Genomic DNA, 18,610 nt, shown 5'->3' on the forward strand with positions numbered 1-18,610 from the left:
AAGGAGAGCAGAGTGAAGGGAAACAAGAGAAGACAGAGAGAAAAAAGGACAAGAGTTTCATGTGAGAGTCTTGATCCACCCATACCTGCAGCAATCACCTTTGCACTTGCTAGATACAAAAGCTTGTACCTTCTCTTTTCTGCTTCAGTCAGTTTGTGTAGTTTCTGTTACTTGCGAGTGAAAGAATCCTCACCAGGACAATCACTTTATCTATAAAACTGAGTGTAATTCCTTGCAGGACTCTTGTGAGTATTAAGTGAGATCATAGGTGTGAAAGGGATTTCAAACTTAATAAAATACCAGGTACAGCCCCCATACACTGCTGGTGGGAATGTAAAATGGTGCAGCCACTGCGGAAACAGTCCGGCAATTCCTCAAATGATTAAACATAGAGTTTTACCATAAGACCCAGCAATTTCACTCCTAGGTATATAGCCAGGAGAAGTGAAAACATATGTTCACACAAAAACTTGTACACAAATGTTAATAGTAGCATCATTCATAATAGCCAAAAAGTGGAAACAATCAAATATCCATCCCCTGATAATGGATAAACAAAACGTGGTATATCCATACAATGGAATGTTATTTGGCCATAAAAAGGAATGAAATACTGATACATGTTACAGCATGGATGAACCTTGAAAATGTTACAGTATGTGATAGAAACCAGCCACAAAGCGTCTCTTATCATGTGGTTCCATTTACATGAAATGTCCAGAATAGACAAATCCATATAGATAGAAAGCAGATTAGTGGTTGCTGGGGGTTCGGGTGAGGGGGTGGGGAGTGGCTGCTAATGATTACAGAGTGTCTTTTTGGGGTAATAAAAATGTTCTAAAATTAGTGGTAATAGTTACACAAACTTGTGAACGTACTAAAAATTGCTGAATTTCCTGGAGGATTTTATGGTATGTGAATTATATCTCAATAAAATAAGTAAATAAATATGCTATGGATATGTAAATGATGATGCTGATGAAGACTATTATTAATATTATCATTATTATTACTGCTCAACTCAGACCCCAGCTTCCATAAAGCCCTTCATCCAATTCTCTGAGCTTCTCCAGACTGAATCTGGATCATGCATTTGTCACCCATACACTGCTGCCTTGTGTGACTTAAGTAATGTTTAATAGTCATTAAATAATAAATGACAAATAATGAATAATGATTATGCCAATAAATATGAGGTTATGACTCGACTTCTCAGCTCCATCAGTAGCTCCTTAACTGCAGGCTTCTCTTGTGTCACTTGCAGAGCATGGGGACACAGTGTCTGTATAAGTAAGGGCACACCTCTCCCCGGCCAGGTTACACCCAGGCACACATACAGTAGTCCCCCCAATCTGCAGAGGATACGTTCTAAGACCTCCAGTGGATGCCTGGAACCACAGATACTACCAAACTCTATTCATGCTATGCTTTTTCCTATACATACATACCTATGATAAAGTTTAATTTATAAATCAGGCCTGGTAAGAGATTAACAATAACTAATAATAAAATAGAACAATATACTGTAACAATATGCTGATAACCAAGATGGATACTAAATGACTAATGGGCCTGTAGCATTTACAGCGTGGATATGCTGGACAAAGGGACGATTCACGTCCTGGGCAGGAGGGAGTGGGAGGGTGCGAGATTTCATGGCACTTCTCAGAGCGGCACACAACTTAAAACTTACAAATTGTTTATTTCTGGAATTTTCCATTTAAAGTGAAATAGTGGAAAGTGAAATCACGGATAAGGGGGGACTATTGTACTGGCTTCAGGACCCCCATGTCCCTGATGAGAACAGTGTGAATTAATGAATGGCAGAAGTGTTACTTGAGGACCGGCAGCAGCACCCACCGCAGAGAGCCCCTCAGGAAGCAGTGTGCGGTCTCAGAGCGCGGTCTTCAGCCCACCTCCACGCCAGAGTGCCTGCGGTGCCCATCGGGACTCCTTGATCTTCACGGACTTTGCAATCTTCATAAGTGCTCCAGGCAATTCCCTTGCATCAGATTTGGAAACCCACTAGCAAGAGCATAAATTTGTGAGAGGCAGGGAAGCGGTTTGTTGCCCACGGGATAGCTGTTACCAGTTAGGATGCTCTAGGCTCAAAGCATCCTCACTCAAATTCACTGAAACAATAAAGGGGACTCAGCGACACAATTGAAAGTCCTGAGGGGAGCAGGCTGAGGGGTGGCTTGATTCAGGGCCTCAACAAGACCCTCCCGGACTTGGTTTCTCCATTCTGTCATCCACTGTCTGCCTCATCCCCAGGCCAGAGCTCTCTTCCCCACCCCTATCCCTATCAACTTCCAGGCCTCTCCAATTCTTTGTCCCAGCCTGGGAGGGGACACTGGGGAAGGAGAGAAAGAATTAGTTAGTTTATTCTAGGGTCTCTTTTAGAAGAGCAGGAAAGCTTGTTTCCCAGAAAACATATTTCCTTTGTCACATTGTCCCTTCTTAAACTATGGCCAGGGGGTGGCAATACACTGATTGATTTCAGCCTAAACCACATGCACCGGGACATACATGCTGCAGGGATGGGAGCATCTTCCCCCAGAGTCTGTGGCTGAGTGGGAGAGGTGAGGATACTTAAATAAAAACTAGGGTGGCTACCAAGAAGACAGCAATGTTGGGGATGCAGGCACAATGCCCGCTACTACACATACTTACGTGAACCTGGGCCTTCTCAAACCCCCAGGACCCAGACTGAATGTCACTTCCTCTGGGAAGTCCTCCCAATCCCTCCCAGAGAGAAAACTCTACTGTGTTTTCAGTCTGGACAAGGAGAAAAAAATCAGTCAAATGATTACACCAGTTGATGTCTAGTTTCTCTCCTAAGTACAGTGAAGAAAAATGAGAGCTCGCCTGTATCTGAGGACCTGACCTGGTGAGGACAGGGGTGAGGGGAGGCTTTCCTGAGCAAGCGGCAGGGCCTCTGCTGTAGCTTTCACCACACGGGCCATCCCACCCTCTGCCTCAGCTCTCTTCCATGGGGAAAGGCTGGCCTCCATACCCACAGGTTGTGGTCCAGGGCCTGATTTAACGCTTGTGCAACAAATGTGCGTTGAGTTTAGTTGTCTGTGGTTAGAAGAGCTGGGAAGGAAAGCGGCTGGGTCCCAAAGAAGAGCTTCGCTGTTACGCTAAAAGTGGGCCTGGGGTCCTCCAGGATGCTTTGGGCTGTTTCGGGCGTGTGGGTGGGAGAGTGGAGGCAGAAGGGGGGTCTGCGTTTATTCCAGGGTCAGAAGAAGCGTTGTGGCCTTTACAGTCCAAGCTCCAGGGTGTGTGTGTGGGGGGGGGGGGGGGCAGGGGCATGTCTCAGAATGGACGTTGGAGGGACATCCACTCCACTCGGCCAAGGGAGACCTGAGTCACAGCCGCTGTCCCCGGGTCACCCCTTCAGCTTTGCGAGGCTCTTTCCTCTGGGAAATGGCATATAAACCACTTTTCCTGAACAGACTGAACTTGGTGGTGGTGGGGTAAAGGGAGGTGCTGCGCGGGGGACGGGGTTCCCAGGAGCGGTTCTGGGGTTTTCTCCTAAGGCAGAGGTGAGGTGGAGGCAGAAGGAGAGATTTGGAGACGGCGTCGAGGCCGCAGCCTGCCGCCTGCCCAGGTGGCAGAGGGGCCGAGACGGGACCGGAGCCAGAGCGGGTGGCGTCCGGCGCCCCTCCCCGCCGCGCGGCCCTCCCACTTCCTCCGAAGGAGTGCGCTGTCAGGGAGCCGGGCGCCCGCGCGCACTGCAGGCTCGAGGCGCCGCGCCGAGGAGGCTGCCGCTCTGGCTCGCCGCCCCCGACGCCGCTCCGCACCGGGCACCCGCCGCCGCGCCGCGCGCCATGGACCTGCCCAGGGGCCTCTTGGTGGCCTGGACGCTCAGCCTGTGGCCAGGTACGTGCCCCTCTTGCTTCCCCTTGCCCTTGGGAGCCCCCGCCCCCCCGCCTTGGCCCGCCGGGGCCTCGGACCCAGCTGCCAGGAGAGGGACGCGTTGCGCGGCCCAGAGTCGGACCTTGGCTGCTCTCGGGGACGTGGGTTCCCGGGAACTGGCTGCAGTCCAGCGGCTCCGCCAAGTTCAGGAAAAGAGGGAGACGCGCGGAGGCGCCTTGGAGCTGGGACTTCGGTGTGTTTGGGAAAAGTTGAAGAGGTTCGAGTTGAAAAGCGCCGAGGGCGGGTGGCCCCACTGGACAGCCTGGCCACCTCCAAGGGCCACGCCGGGGTTGCCGCACCGCCGGGACGGGGAGAGACGCGCAGAGCCAGCCCCGCTCGGCTGCCCTCCCGCCTGGCGCGGAGAGAGCATCCTGAAGCGTGGAGAGCCAGGCGCAGCGGCCCTAGAAGGCTGGGGCAGACCCCGGAGTCGAAAGCCGCCCGGAGTCCCTCCGGCGGGGGACAGAGGGAACCCCCAGGGCAGTCGGCTCCTTGGCGGTGGCGAGCAGTCCCCGGACCGGCCAAAGGCAGCGGGGTGCAGCTCTGCAGCCCAGGGCCCCCGAAAACGTTACCTGACGCTCGGGGTAGGGACGGGGCATCGCCCCCCAGCCCGCGCTCAATTATGCAATGATTCGGTAATCCGGGGGAAGCCACTGTCGCCGAGACGCGCGCGCCGCCGCCTAATGCACTCCAGGTGCCGGGGCGCAGCGGGGACCTCGGGCTGGCCAGGCACGCGCCCGGGAATGAGAGGGCAGCCCTGGACTCTCCGCACTGGGGCACCTGGACCGGGCTTCCCCACACCCGGCGCCCCGGCCCGACCCTCCACATAGGGGCGGCTGCCAGCAGCGCTGTTCTAAAGGCCCGAGAGCTTTCGGGGACCCTCCTCGGAGCAGCTGAGTGCTCCGGTGGGGACCAGCGGGGGCCACCTAAGGGATTAACCGCCGGGCCTTCTGCGTGGGCTCCAGGCTGGGGCTGGGGCGGGGAGCAGGGGTGAGATGTGGTGGCAGTGGGAGAAGCACCCTTAGTGGAGACCCCGTAGCCTGCGCTCCTCACCCAGGTCCAAAGTACCACGGCAACAAGTGCACCCCGTGTCAGTCTATAAAGGAGCTTCTGAGAGGGTCTGCAGTTGAAAGGGCCTCTGGCTGGTGGGCTTCAGTTCAGATCCTAGAGTCACAGTTTACAACCAACGTTGAGGTATGAAACCGTCGGGGTGAGGGGGTTTGAGGAGGGCAGGGGAAGAGCTGCACCAGGCGGGCATACATCTAGAACCCAGCTACAGGAAGAGCCAAAGGCCATTCTAGGTCATTTAGACAGGAGGGGAAACAACTACAGGAACTATCTTTAAATCATAGGAGATCCAGCCAAAGGAAAAGGGAATGCACCCCTGTGTGACTCCAGAGGGGTGGAACCATCCCGTCAGACCCGGAGATGGAGTGGCTGCCTGAGGGGCTAGAGAGAGTCTGGACCTCAGGAAGCTAAGAGCAACGTCTTTGGAATCAGACCCGGCTTCCAGTTCTGGCTCTGCTGCCCACTAGCTGCACAACCTTGGGCAGGTTATGCGATCTCTCTAAGGTGTCTCCTCCTCTGTGGAATGGAGGGAGAAGTTCTGAGTTCATAAAGCTGTCTGGATGATTAAGTGAGGCACCGTAAGAAAAGTCCTTAACACAGAGCTGGGTGCACAGTAGGACTGGAGCAATGATTGTTAATATTGTTGTCACTTAAGCAGAGGTGGGGGGGAAGTAGGGGAGTGGGGTGAAGGACAGGGACAGGATTTGTGACTCACAGCTCCCTTTATATGGAGAAAACCATCCCTGAGTTATGTCTGGTCAGTTTGGGTTCTTGAAATATGGGATTCATTAAACATATCAATCAATGTTGGAACAACATCTGTTTGCAAGGAGCTGGGGGTGGGGCTCAAGCACGTGTGCAAACCCGGCCCTGCCTGGAGCTGAGAACAAGGCAAGACTAGGGAAAGCTAAACAGAGGCCCTAGGGAGGGAACAGCACAGAGAAGCTAAGGGCTGCTGTTCAAACAAGAGAAGTGCAGTTCCACTTGGATAAGCAAAGGGGGCTTCCTGGAGGAGGAGATATCATTTGAACCGGGCCTTGCAGAAGTGTGTAGAATGAGGACAGAGCTTAAAGTAGGACTGTTCATATGTCAGAGTGTTATTTCCTGAGACTAGTTAAAACTCAGAAAGGCAAATATTTTAAAACCACAAAGGTGACTCCCGTCAGTCTGAACTCTGAAGATTGGAAGGGTCTCAGGGGTCGTTGAGTCTATTCCCTTGGCTCCAGAGCAGGGTTGATGTTGATCTCTCATGTGTGCATCACGTGCATTCAATGTGAGGACTACCAGGAAGTTTTCCTACTGGTGACGGCACAGTTTGGCTGCACAGGGGACCTGTCACAGGCCAAGCTGGGAGTGAGTCCCCATTGAGGCCATTGTGAGTTCAGAGCCTCCATCTTTCCAGAGCTTCTGCTACAAGCTGGGCAAGATGATGGGGTGGGTAAACTATCAAGAAAGCCAGAAAAAAAGTAGACAAGTCCAAAGTGATAGCTGACATTCAGAGAGAGCAGATCCATGGATCAGGACTTTCCTGTTAAACACATCTGTATAAGGGTTGATGGGGTAATGGCTCTTTAAAAAGCCAGTCTTTACTGAGCACCTGTTATCTGCCATCCCCAGAAAGACACACAAGGAGATCAGACAGCATGGGAGTGAAGGCCCTGGGGTCTCAGCCTGGAATGGGTCTGGGCTCCGCCAGCGAGGACTCTATGCCCTCGGCAAGTTACTAAACTGCTCTGTGCCAGGGCCTGCCCGGTGGCACAGCGGTTAAGTGCACACATTCGGCTTTGGCAGCCCTGGGTTCGTCAGTTCGGATGCTGGATGCGGACATGGTACTGCTCATCAAGCCATGCTGTGGCAGGCATCCCACATATAAGGTAGAGGAAGATGGGCATGGATGTTAGCTCAGGGCCAATCTTCCTCAGCAAAAAAAAACAAAAAAAAAACCCTGCTCTGTGCCTTAGTTTTCTTACCTGTAAGATGGGGATGATCATAATAGAACCTATAGAGTTACCCAAAGATTAAATGAGCAAATGTCTATAAAGTGCTGGAAAGTTCCAGGCACATATTAAGCACTCAAGGAAGTTATCTTTCTTATCATCACATTATCAGTGCACAAGGTACTGACCATTCAGTAAGGGGTCTAAGGATGCACAGAGATGTAACTTCCAAACTCAAGTCCATAAGAGAAGTCTAGAAGAAGTGCTGGGGTTCTGGAGGCTCAGAGGAGACATAAATGCCAAGGCTCTAAATAAACCTAAACTTTCCTTGCCCCTGCCCCGAAAGGCCTCGCCCAAAGTCTGGATCATAATGGGAACTCAGGGATTTTTTGCTATAGAGGCTGCCTTAAAGTCAATATGGTCTGAGTGTGAGTGTTTTGGGGTGTTGGAGAGGAGAGAAACCAGACGACTCAGCGTGGCACTTGTGTGTCCTGGCGGGTGGGGCTCCTATGCCACAGGAAAACCGTGTGTGGCAGAAGCACGGTTCTAGGCACCACAGATGCACAAAGACTAAGATCCCAGCCCTGCTCTCCAGCTTTGGAAGAGCAGGGAGAGAGACGAAGTTTGTCACCTTGCCTCCCCAACTGCCCATCCTCCTGGGAACTTGTCAGCCAAGTCTCTCAGCTACCATCAGCTGAGGAGCTTCTGGACCCTTCCACACACAGGCCCTGGGGGCCCTAAAGAGATGGGAGTGGAATATCACCTTCTTTCTACTTGTTCACCATGCCGATCTCTACCCAACAGTGAACCCCTGCAGATGGGATGTCTACCTCCTTGCCATTCTCATTGTTCTCAGCCCACCCACGCAGGGCTGTGGGCCCTTGGGGAACTCAGACAGCTGCTCGCCTTCGTTTTGCCCTCTGGGAGCCTCTTTCTCTCCCTCCAGGAGAGGGAGCTTCCTCCAGCAGCAGGGAACTTCCCTTTCATGCTCTCCCCTGTCACCTAGGACAAAACTGTGTTCTGAGCTGGTCTGGCTTGGCTCTTGCTGTATAGAAGGGAGTTTGGAGAATTCAAAAAGCCCTCTTTTCTCTCCATAGGCCTGACTTCGGAGATTATTGTCTCACTATAGTTTCAAGATCTTACTTTGTGAGTCAAAGTTGAACATTGTTCTACTGCAATTGCAAAGAGAAAGGATCCATCATAATGCCCCCCAGGCAGCGATGGCCTTTGGCTGACTCAGGCAGCCCAGCTATAAAATAAGCTTTAAACATGCACTAACACAGTTCAAAAATGATCTCTCTGCCATTTTGGTATCTCTGCCTCTACCCCACCACCACCAGACCGTGGGCTCCATCAAGGATTCATAGCCATTTGAAACTATTTTCACCCAAATAATTGGGAGCTCCAAAGACTCCCAGGCACCCTCAGTACTGAGTGCTTGCTTAGAAAGCTACGGTCCAGGTGGGGACCGTCCCCAACCTCCATGATGTAAATCCTAACTGAATTCTTAGTTGAAAGCCCAGAAGTTTGTTACCAGTGAGGGGAAAAGGGGAAGAGAGAGACTGGAGTTGGTCATCTTGTACACCAAAAATAAATAAGCTCCCCCAAAATTCCATGAATGGTTTGCATACTGTGTACTTATGCTCTGAGTCACAAGGAAATAAAATCCCACCTGGAGGAAAAGGTCAGTGTGGTCAAAACCCCTCGCTGCCTCTGTCCCTCATTTCATCCTTCACCCTCACGCTTACTGAGCAGCAATAAGCATCATCGCATGCACGGCCTGGAAACCCAGCTGTCCACGTGGGTGGATCCAGGATAAGCCCCTCTGGGCCTCATTGTCCTCGTAAAATGGGGAGAATAACGACCGCACGTGCTGATGTATGTTAGACGATCTATCAGTGGCTCATTTATATCAAGTGCTTAGAGCAGCGTCTGCCACTCAGTCAGCCCTCCAGTACCAGCAGCAGTGTTTACCCTTCCCATCATGGATTATTTGACTGATGCCAGGCACTGTGTCAAGCACTTTCTTACGTCTCGTCTAAGATGTGAGAAATGGTTCGTCTAAGGTCATGCCGATAGAGTAAGAGGCAGAATTGGGATTTGTCTGACCCCAAAGCTGCTGCTCTTAATCCCTGCATGATATCTCTTCGGGAAATGGGCCCAGAGGGCATAGAAAGAGAATAAGATGCCCTTGCTGAAGGAGTTATCATCAGGGAAAATGAGGTCAGTGCACAAATGGCCATCCTGACAGGGGCACTGGCCCAGGAGCGTCATCGCCCTCCTTCAGACTCAACCAGACAGTGACGCCTCGCTTATGATGCTGGCTCAGTGAGCCGTGGTCCTTACATGGTGCCGCGTAATGTGGGGGCCTCTCTCCCTCACTTGCCTCCCCTGCTCAGAGCCAACAGGAGCTCACCTCCTGTCCCCAAGTGCCCAATACTCTGGGCCACTGTGACTGCCCCAGGGCTTCCTCTCCTGCCCATCCTCAGGGTCCAGGCTGGGCATTCCTCTCCCGCCTTCCCTGCCTCGGCTCCCATTCCCCTAATCAAAACCCGCTCTGAGCTCCAGGCCTAACGAGTTACTTCATGCTGAACAGCACTAATGAGTGATGACAACTTCCTGTGTTCTACCGGAGCAATTCGCATTTTAACTGGGCTGTGCCCTAAGCCAGAGGAGTAAGGGACTAATGGTGGAACTTCAGGCACCAGGACCACCCAGCAGATGGAATAGTTGAGGCAGGGGGTCCTGCCTGGCATGGTCTAGCCCTTCAGCCCACTACTCCATCAGCAGTCAGAGGCGTCCTGCGCCGACCCTTGTGGACAATGGGCAGCCTCATCCTGTAATGCAGAAGAAGCCAGCCTGTGGCTTGGCTGATGCCGCTCTAAAGCGGGCAGAGGTTTTTCCACGTGGCATGTGGGGTGAGTTAGGCAAGTTGCTACAGTAACGCGCTCTGGGATTCCAAACAGGATGACACAGGGAAGGGGTTCCTGCCTCGGCAGCTGGGGCTGAAGGCTTTCTCGCCCTAGCAGCATCGCCCAGCTGGACCAGACTGCCAGAAATCCTGACCCTGCAGATTTCCAGGGTCTGTTTCTTTGCAGATCAGGAGGACTGGGCCTCAGGAAGAGGAGAGGCCATGGAAAATTCATGAAATAGGCGAGTGAGTACAGCTCCCAAAAAGCACTCCATTGTTTATTCCATCATTCAGGATAGGCCAGGTGAGGCCAGAGGCCCTGCCAAGGGTGGCATGTCCATTAGACAGATGGGGAAACTGAGGCTCTTAAAGGTTGAGTGATTTCCCATGATTTTCCCAAGATCACATGGGAACTCAAGGAGGTCTTCTGGCCAAAGATGAGGTTAGGAACCTAATTTGCTACTCTCATCAGAGGAACTTAAGGAGTAAGCAATGCTTCAGCCAAAGGAATGATGTTCTAATGGTAGATTTTCTACATCTGTGTTAGGCAGGTAGGACAAGATCATTGAAATCATTCTCTGTGGACCTCTGGGGGTGTCCCCAATCTCCACCATCCTCCCTTTCAGCCTGGCTCATCCCCATACCCTCAGACCATTGCACCTTCCTCCTCTCAGGAAGAAGGCCACAGAGCATTATCCATCTCCTCTCCTTCTACTGGAATTGCTCTTTCCCTGGAGCTCACAGCCCCTCATATTCCATGATTGGTGGCAATCATAGAGTGCCATGAATAATTTGCAGACAGAGCTCTTCTCTGAGTTTAACATACACACCACTTACCACACATGCAGGACCATGTGCACATAATCTGCAGGACACAGTGCAAAATGAAAATGCAAGTCTCCTTGTTTAAAAATCATGAAGAATTTCAAGATGGCCACAGCAGAGCATTAAACCAAGTGGGGGCCCTTCTGAGGGTGGGGCCCCAAGCAACCGCACAGGCTGCACAAGCATGAAGGCAGCCTTGTTCACCTGGTTCTCCCCGCAGGTCTGTAATTTGGCAAGGAAGGCACCATGATGCCACTTTACAGATTAAGAAACTGAGTTGCTTGTCCATTTGGCCAACATGTCCTGAGCACCCACGAAACCCCAGGAACCTCCAGGTTCTGGGGATTCCAAATTAGATAAGACACAGGCTCTGCCTCAAGGAACTCGGTGAGAACCGGAGGTGCAGATTACACAGACTACAGGGCTCATGAACGTGCTGGTCTCCACAGAGGGCAGGGCTGTCCATGGGCCAGTCCTAAAGGCACACAGCCGGGGCTGTGGGATGATTTTTAAGCCATGGAATTCAGAAGACGCTTCTGTCTCCAGTTACAGCCCCAAGACCTCTTTGAGAACCTTTCTGGAGGACCTTCAAACATTTGACACTTGGCTCTGGAGTAGCCACCTTGGTGAGTGCACGAAGCCAAACCTTGCAACGCTGGCCTCCCCGCAGGTATCTGTGCTGCCGTGGTCCCGCCAGGCAAGCACTTCTACAGAAAGCGTCACTCCTCAGGTTCTGTTACCTGCCCATTTCGGCCTCTCCACTTGGTCTATCATGGAATTGCAGACGATCAGCAAATCCATGCCTGGGTGAACAAGAGAACGATGGTGTAAAACAAAACCTCTGCCCAGGCCCTACCCCAGAACACATCATTGCTGCCCACGGTGGAGCCCAGTATTGGAATTTTTTAAGCTCCCCAATAATTCTAATGCACAGCCAGGGCTGAGAGTCACTGTAGTCCTCTAACCCCAATCCCCAATCAAGCAGAAGAGAAAGCACTGTCCAGGGAAGGGAAACGACTTGCTCAGGGTCACACAGCCCCCAGTGGTGAAGCCAAGATCTAACCAGTCCTCCTGAATCTCGATTCTTCCAGCCCGCTTCCCCAGCCTGCAGCTGCACAGGATTCAGAGCCAGGCGGGGCTGGAGAGGCAACTTGGACTCAGAATTTGAGAGGCTGAACGCAAGCCGGAATTTGAGGGTGGGGGGTGGTAGTTGGAAGGTCTTACTCTGCCAGTCTGTGTCCCCACAAAGCCATAAGCTGTTGATCCCTGTGTGGTCCCAAGCTGGAGACCTAGGAAAGCCAAAGAGGGACCACAGGGACACTGATTGACTGAGGATCCCAGTCAGAACTGCCCACAGACAGAGGGACCGGTCCAGGGGCTGGGGGAGTGGAGGTGTCCAGCAGGGGTTAGACGAAGCCCATTAGGGTCATTCTGACCCTGAAATCCTGGGCCCCCCCAAAGCTGTCGAGAGTGTTCAGGTGAGGGAAGTGCCTGACTCAGGATGGGGACCTGCAAAGCGAAGCCCAGGCTGGGTGGGAAAGGGATGCTCCATCAGGGAGAGAGAGGAGGCTGCCTGGGAGCAGAAGGGCTCTGGGACCTCCCTGAGGCTCCAGCCCAAACTCAGGTGTCGTTGTCCCTCTTGCCCCCACCCATCCAGACCTCTCTCAATAGCAGCCAAAATGAGGCAAAAACACAGACTGGGTTGTGTAGTGACTCCCCCGCTTGAAACCCTCAGTGACTCTCCACTGCCAGTAGATTGAGTCCAGACTCTTTAATAGCACTAACCAGACCCCGAATGGCTGGCCCCGGCCTGTGCTTGGTTTCACCTCTAGGAGCACCACGTGCACGGGCACCTGCACACCCTACAGCACCCCACGTGACTGAGCATCTCAGTTTCTCAAACACTCCAGCTCTCTCTGGTCTTCATGCATCTTGTTCTCTATATCCCATTCTACCCCCTCCTTTCTCCTGGCTGCCCCCCACTTAGTCTTCAGGTCTCCACTTGGGCACGACTTCTCCCTGAAAGCCTTAACAGACCCCCCAATCAGACCTCAGAGCCCCGCTTGTGTGACCTCAGGATACCCTGCACTTCGCCACCACACAGGGTTACAACTGCCTGAACATCTCGCCCCCCTGGACTGAGAGCAGAGACCACATCTTCCATCAATCTCTGCATCCCCAGCTCTCACACAGTGCCAGACATAGTAGGTGCTCAATTAACATGAGTCAAACGAATGTAAGAACTCTGTCCACGTGGACAGAAAGATATTGAAGGGCAAGATAGTTGTCTTAAATTTATTTGCACCTGCACCCCCAGGAGGTAGTGCGAGCCAGGCCCTGTGCTAGGTGCTCTGGGGATAAAAGATAAGAGATAAGTCCTGTCCTTCAAGGAAGTTATGGTTTAGTAGGAGAGAGACCCTTGGGTAAATAACTATAATATAAGGGAGGAAGTAATAAAGGCTATAAGAGCTCCAGACAAAGGACTCTGGGATTTGACTGCTGAGAAAGAGATGGTTTGCAGGAAGGAGAGAGAGTCTATCTGGGCAAACGGCCAGTGTTTGGTCGACAGGATGCTGGAGTAGGTGCCATGGGAACTGCAAGAATGGAACTGAGGCCATTGAGAGAGGACCAGAGCGCCAACTACGGCATTTGGATCTAGCAGATGAGGAGCCACTGAAGGCTTTTGAGGGAGGGTAGTGGCATGTTCTAATCTGTGTTTTAAGAAGCTCCTGGGGGCGAGGTGGATGTGACAGGGCAACAACTGGGAGCCAGAGCAATAGGACGGCTATGCAGCGACCCAGGCGAGAGGACACAAGAGCCTGAGGGAACAGTGGTGAGATGAAAGAGGAGGTGTGAACCGCTGGGAGGCAGAGTGGCACAGGGCCTGGTCACCAGGGAAGGAGAGGGGTCTGGGAGGCCACAGGGCAGCGCCACTGACCTGAGGAGAGAAGATGGGAGGTTCGAGAAGGGTGAAGTTGAGTGGGTTCTGGACGTGTCGACTTTGCGGGCTCTTGGGCAGGTGGAGGTGGCCCTCAGACAGCTGGAAATGTTGGCTGGGAGCTTGGAATTGAGTCCGACTGGAAATGTTTTGACTAGGAGCCTGTCACATAAACGCCCCTTAGTGGCATGAGGCCTGAGTGAGAGGGAGTGCCCGCGACACAGGGCCTCTGGTCCCTCCATCCCCTTTCCAGGCCCAGAAGCGGTGATTCATGCCCCAAACTTAAAGAGAACCCGGATTCTGATTTTAAAAGCCTTTCAGAGCAGAAAAAACCAAGGAGAGGGCCAGGCCAGACCACAAGCCAAACGTCAGCTGTGGAATGTGCTTGCTGCTGACAGTGAGGCCAGCCAGGGGCAGAGACATTGGCAGGCTCAGCAAGAGGCCCCTCTGAGTGTCCCGAATGTGTCAAAATTGTCGCTGAGATTGTCGCTGCTCCTTCCTCTCTTGTCAGTGTGGATCTGGCTGTGTTTTAGCTCATCTTAGAGCTAGTCCCTGCCCTCATGCCGCGGCCTGTCAGTTCCACTGGTCCCACTCCATCCTTGGTGAGAGAGCTCCGGCTTGCCTTCTGTCTGCCCTGCTCTGCTCAGCCCAGAAGACTAGGACCAGGAGGCAGGCAGTGGTCTGGGGGCTGCTGGGGGGGGCACCCAGAAAGACTCCTGTGGCTTCTGGCAACAGCCACCTGACTGGGCCCCCTGCGTCTGCCCTGCCCCTTGAGGCTCTTCCACCACCAGCCAGAGGGAGGCTGCTAGAATGTAGGTCAGATCATGTCATGTCCCGCCTCTGCTCCAAGCCCTCCAGGGCTCCCCTTCTGTCTCTGAGGAAGAGCCTTCTGTGATCTGGCTCCCCTGCCTTTCTGACCTCATCCTCTACTCCTCCTCCACTTGCTCCACCCATGCAGTCTCTGGAATGTTCTTCAAACGTACCGGGCGCTGTAGGCTTTGCACTTGCTGTTCCTTCTGCCTGGAATGCTCTTCACCAATGAGACTTCTTCCTTCAGGCCGTTACTCCAATATCACCCTCTCACGGAGGCCCTTCCTGGCACCCCTACTTAAATTTTAGCCTCGCCCTGCATGCACTCCCCTACATGAACACCCTTCCCTGCTTTGGTCTCGTGGAGGTGTTTCCCATTATCCAGCATTATTGCCTATTTTATTTATCTGCTTGTTTATTGCCTGTCTCCCCCCAACAGAATGTAATCGTGAGAGCAGGACTCCTGTATGTTGTGCTCACTTAGGTATCCCAGGGTCCAGAGCAGTGGCGGCCAGAGTCGGCGAGTAGTAAACAGTTGTGGAATGAATGAGTGAGCCAGTGAAAATCTCCCCAGCGGGCTGCACCAGCCTGAAATCCCATTAATTAATCCCTGTGGGACGTGCACAGCCTCTCTCCCATCACCCTTGTTAGGGCGCCACTTCCCTAGGTGGGCATGCGCTCCGTCCTGACACCTCCGAGGCCGTTTGCTATTAGAGGCTTGCTTTCTAGAAGAAGAGGCTGGCGGCAGTGGCAGATGGGCAGGACAAGGGGAGTAGCTGAGGGGGAAGAGGGGCTCTTGAAGGGAGAAGGGTCTTGAAAGGGGCAGATCGATTCAGAGCTGCAGCCCAGGCTGGCCCAGCTGGCCCCATCTCCTCAGCACTGTTTACCGTGACCTAGAGAGGACACGGGGAGACTGGGAAAGGCCTTGTTTATACCCAGTGGAAACCTGGGTATCTAAGGGGACTTCCCAGGAAACAAGGGGGCGGGAGGGCAGGAGATTAAAATGCCTCATTCCCCACAAGAGGGTAGTGATTCAGACATCATCCATGTACCGCACAACGTGGCCGTGTCATTTAGTACCCAAGAAGGAGCTGGCAGTGCCCAGAGGCAATGGCAGAGGCTGAACGGTAGACCCCAGGTTATAGCCCAATCCCTGGGAGCCACCAGACCAGAAGCTGCCCTGGTGGCTTAGGAGACAGGATGAAACCCATTGTCCAGGTGGAGAGATTGAGTCTGAGCCCAACGAGGTTCGTATTAGGGATGTGTTCCACTCACTTGACTACCAGCCCTGACACTTATTAAGTGTGTCACCTTGGGGAAGTCACTTCCTCTCTTTAGAATGTGCCATGGAAATTATAATACCTACTTTGTAGGATTAGTATGAAAAATTAGAAATGATACTGATTAGCAAACAAAATATCCAGCAGGGACGAGGTGTCAGTAAACATTAGGAGTGACAGTAATCCTTGCTCACGTTCGCTGAGGGCTTCTAGGAGTCAGGCTTTGCTCTCAGCACTCATCTCACTCATCCTGTAGGAGGGGTGCTGCTGTCCCCCCACCTTAGACATGAGGACACCAAGGCAGGTGGTTACGTAACTGACCCAGGATCACCAAGGTGGTAAAGGCACAGCCTGGGATTGGAACCCAGGCCGATTCTGAGATGGCAGTTCCCAGAGCTTATGTGACTTACCCAAGGTCATGCAACTGCGCTAAACAAGAGAGCCGGAGTTCAAATCCAGGTTTGATGGTCCCAAAAGCCCACCTTCTTTCCTGCTTTGCGTCTGCCACCCACATGACTTTGGCCATGTCTGTGTATCACCTTGATGACTTTCACGCAATAATTTTCCTTAAATTGACTTTAAATCAACTCCGTCTTTTTACTTAACCTTGTCCTGAGCAATAAGCACCGTGGAATCTAAGTTTTGATTTGCTTGTCATTTTTTTAATACCCACTAAATAAACACACGAGTAGTCAAGTTTTAATGTTCTCTCTTGTCCCATCTAAACGCTTCTCACCACTCCGCCCTGGGGGACGCCGGGTTACACTGGGCAGCCTCAGGAGGACAGCGCTCCCTAGTCCCCGCTCCCCCAGAGCTGAAGTATGGCAGGGCTAGGTTTGACAGGGGCAGTTTTCATGAGCCGGCCAAGACGCCTTTCAGCTGATTTCTCGGTTGCCCGGGCTCTCTCCTTGGGCGTGTGGTCAGAACCCCCTCCAGGACCACGCCCCTTGGCGTTCACTGGGAGGAGTCTAGAGAATGGCAGATGTCCAGGCAACAGGAGTGGCCACTTTCTCCAGTGCTCAGCCCACCCCGGGCGGAGGCCCAGGAGACCCCTTTCCCAGCGCGTAATATCCCGTCGCTTGTTGTTTCTGCGGTGTTGTTTGGCTTGGCAGCAGCCCCACTCAACTGGTCCCCATGGCTGATGGGGGTGGGCCAGGGAAGAGGGGTCTGGCCAGGGTGCCTCCCTCACGAGGGTAGAGGGAGCTTTTATGTGGAACCAGAGGCCAAAAGCCCCAGATCAAAGCTTTGCTGAACCTGGGGCTGGCTGGAGGTGGGAAGGTGGGATGGAGAGAGATGTGGTGGGGATGCAAAGAACCACTGGGGAGGGCAGGCCAAATAAGTCTGTTGTCCCCGTGAAAGAGGAAACTCCCGAGCCTCTCTCTGATAAATGTCTGTAGTGGATGTAGGTTCAAGCGGAAAGGATATTGCTGCTTTCTCTGGGCCCTTGCAGTTCCAGAAAGGTCTCTTCTCCCAGGAAGCCCTCCTGGACCACTGCCGAAGTGACAGCCCTAGTTCTGTGGGCTTCTCGACCTCATCTTACAGCAGCACCCCCACGCTCCACAAGGCTGCCTTGCCCCTTATGCGGTGGGCACCGTTCGCTTCCTTACCTCTTACTTTCTCCTCCTCTGTGTAGCATCACACCATCCTGCACAACTTCCTACACCCCCCCTCCTAGGATCTCAACAGTGCTTCAGGCAATTCACGCCAGCCGGCACTCTCTCTTCAGATCCTGCCTCTGTTCAGCCTGCTGTGCAGTAAAACAACTACAGACTAATGTGCACAGCAGAGTTCACGGCTGATAGAATGTTAGACCTACGCCACCCCTTGCTGATTTTTTTAGGAGAGGCTGCCTGAAACCACCATGGCTTATCCCAAAGGGACCAATCTGAGCCAACCCTGATGTTACCAATGTGGAAACCCCAGCCTGGGGCTGGATTGCTCCCTCGATAACTGGACCCTTTAAGCCTGGGGTAATGAAAAAGCCTTGGACTGCGGACGAGGACCTCTGGGTCAAGTTCAGGCTCTAGTACTAAACTTGACTGAGCCGTGGACCCTCTTAAGACTTCCATTCAGTCACTTCTAAAATTAATATTTGACTTTCACCTTTCCAAAAGCTTTTTGGAGGCTGTGCTTCTGGGAACATTTCCTGAACCAGAACCTCGACTCTGGTTGTAAAGCCACATGTAACATGAGGAAGAAGAGGGTCTCTATTTTAAAACAACTTCATCTAGAGCCCGGGTGGACCCAATGCATGGTGGGCCCCTCCTCATTCACAGGTCCTGGGCCTCAGGGGCCTCTTGAGAGGACTCAGTAATAAGTATCTGCTTGGGAGGAAACTTGGAACCTGAACATCCCAGACAAGTGGCCACCTTCTGCTTGTATCCTTCCAGTGACAAGGAGCTCACCACTTCACAAGGCAGGGCTTTATTTCCTAGCAAAAGCAGATGAAATCATGAATCCTTAACTCTTCTACAGACCTGAAAGTGGCAGTAAACATTTCGCATAGTCTTGAAACCATAAGGAACTCCACTCCCCAGTATCCTCCATCCGCACCAAGCCCAGCCAATGGCATCCAGCTGAACTTGGGTTCTGGTGGATCTTTGTTGAGCTCTGTGCAGCTGGAGAACTTTTCAGATCTTTGTGGGCGTGTACACTGCAGGGCGGGCCCTGCAGGCTTGGAAGGGAAGGGCCCCCACAATTCCTTTTTTTAGTTTACATTCAAAGACCAGGGGCAGACAGGCCCAGCAGTTCTCCGGGTTCTCACTGTCCTATTTCCTCTCCTCCAAGGGAAAGCCCTGCCACAAATTGCATATCCTGAGCCTTGTCTTGCTCTTGCTTTACCCCAACACTCCCTGGGCTGGGACTAACCCGGGATGCACAAGGCTTTTGATCCACACACCCATGACAAGCAGGAGACAATCTT

The 18,610-nt window shown here is 52.6% G+C and overlaps 1 protein-coding gene across 1 annotated transcript in view; it reads left to right on the plus strand.

The window, feature by feature from the left end:
- The first annotated feature begins 3,699 nt into the window (after positions 1–3,699).
- ITGA11 (integrin subunit alpha 11) overlaps positions 3,700–18,610 on the plus strand; it is a 116,997-nt gene continuing 102,086 nt past the window's right edge. The window contains exon 1 of the mRNA XM_070499218.1: positions 3,700–3,885. Coding sequence (XP_070355319.1) covers positions 3,834–3,885 — 52 coding nt within the window. The 5' untranslated portion in view covers positions 3,700–3,833. The remainder of the gene's footprint in view (positions 3,886–18,610) is intronic.

The sequence above is a fragment of the Equus asinus genome, chromosome 2 (genome assembly GCF_041296235.1).
Source record: "Equus asinus isolate D_3611 breed Donkey chromosome 2, EquAss-T2T_v2, whole genome shotgun sequence".
NCBI classification, from domain to species: domain Eukaryota; kingdom Metazoa; phylum Chordata; class Mammalia; order Perissodactyla; family Equidae; genus Equus; species Equus asinus.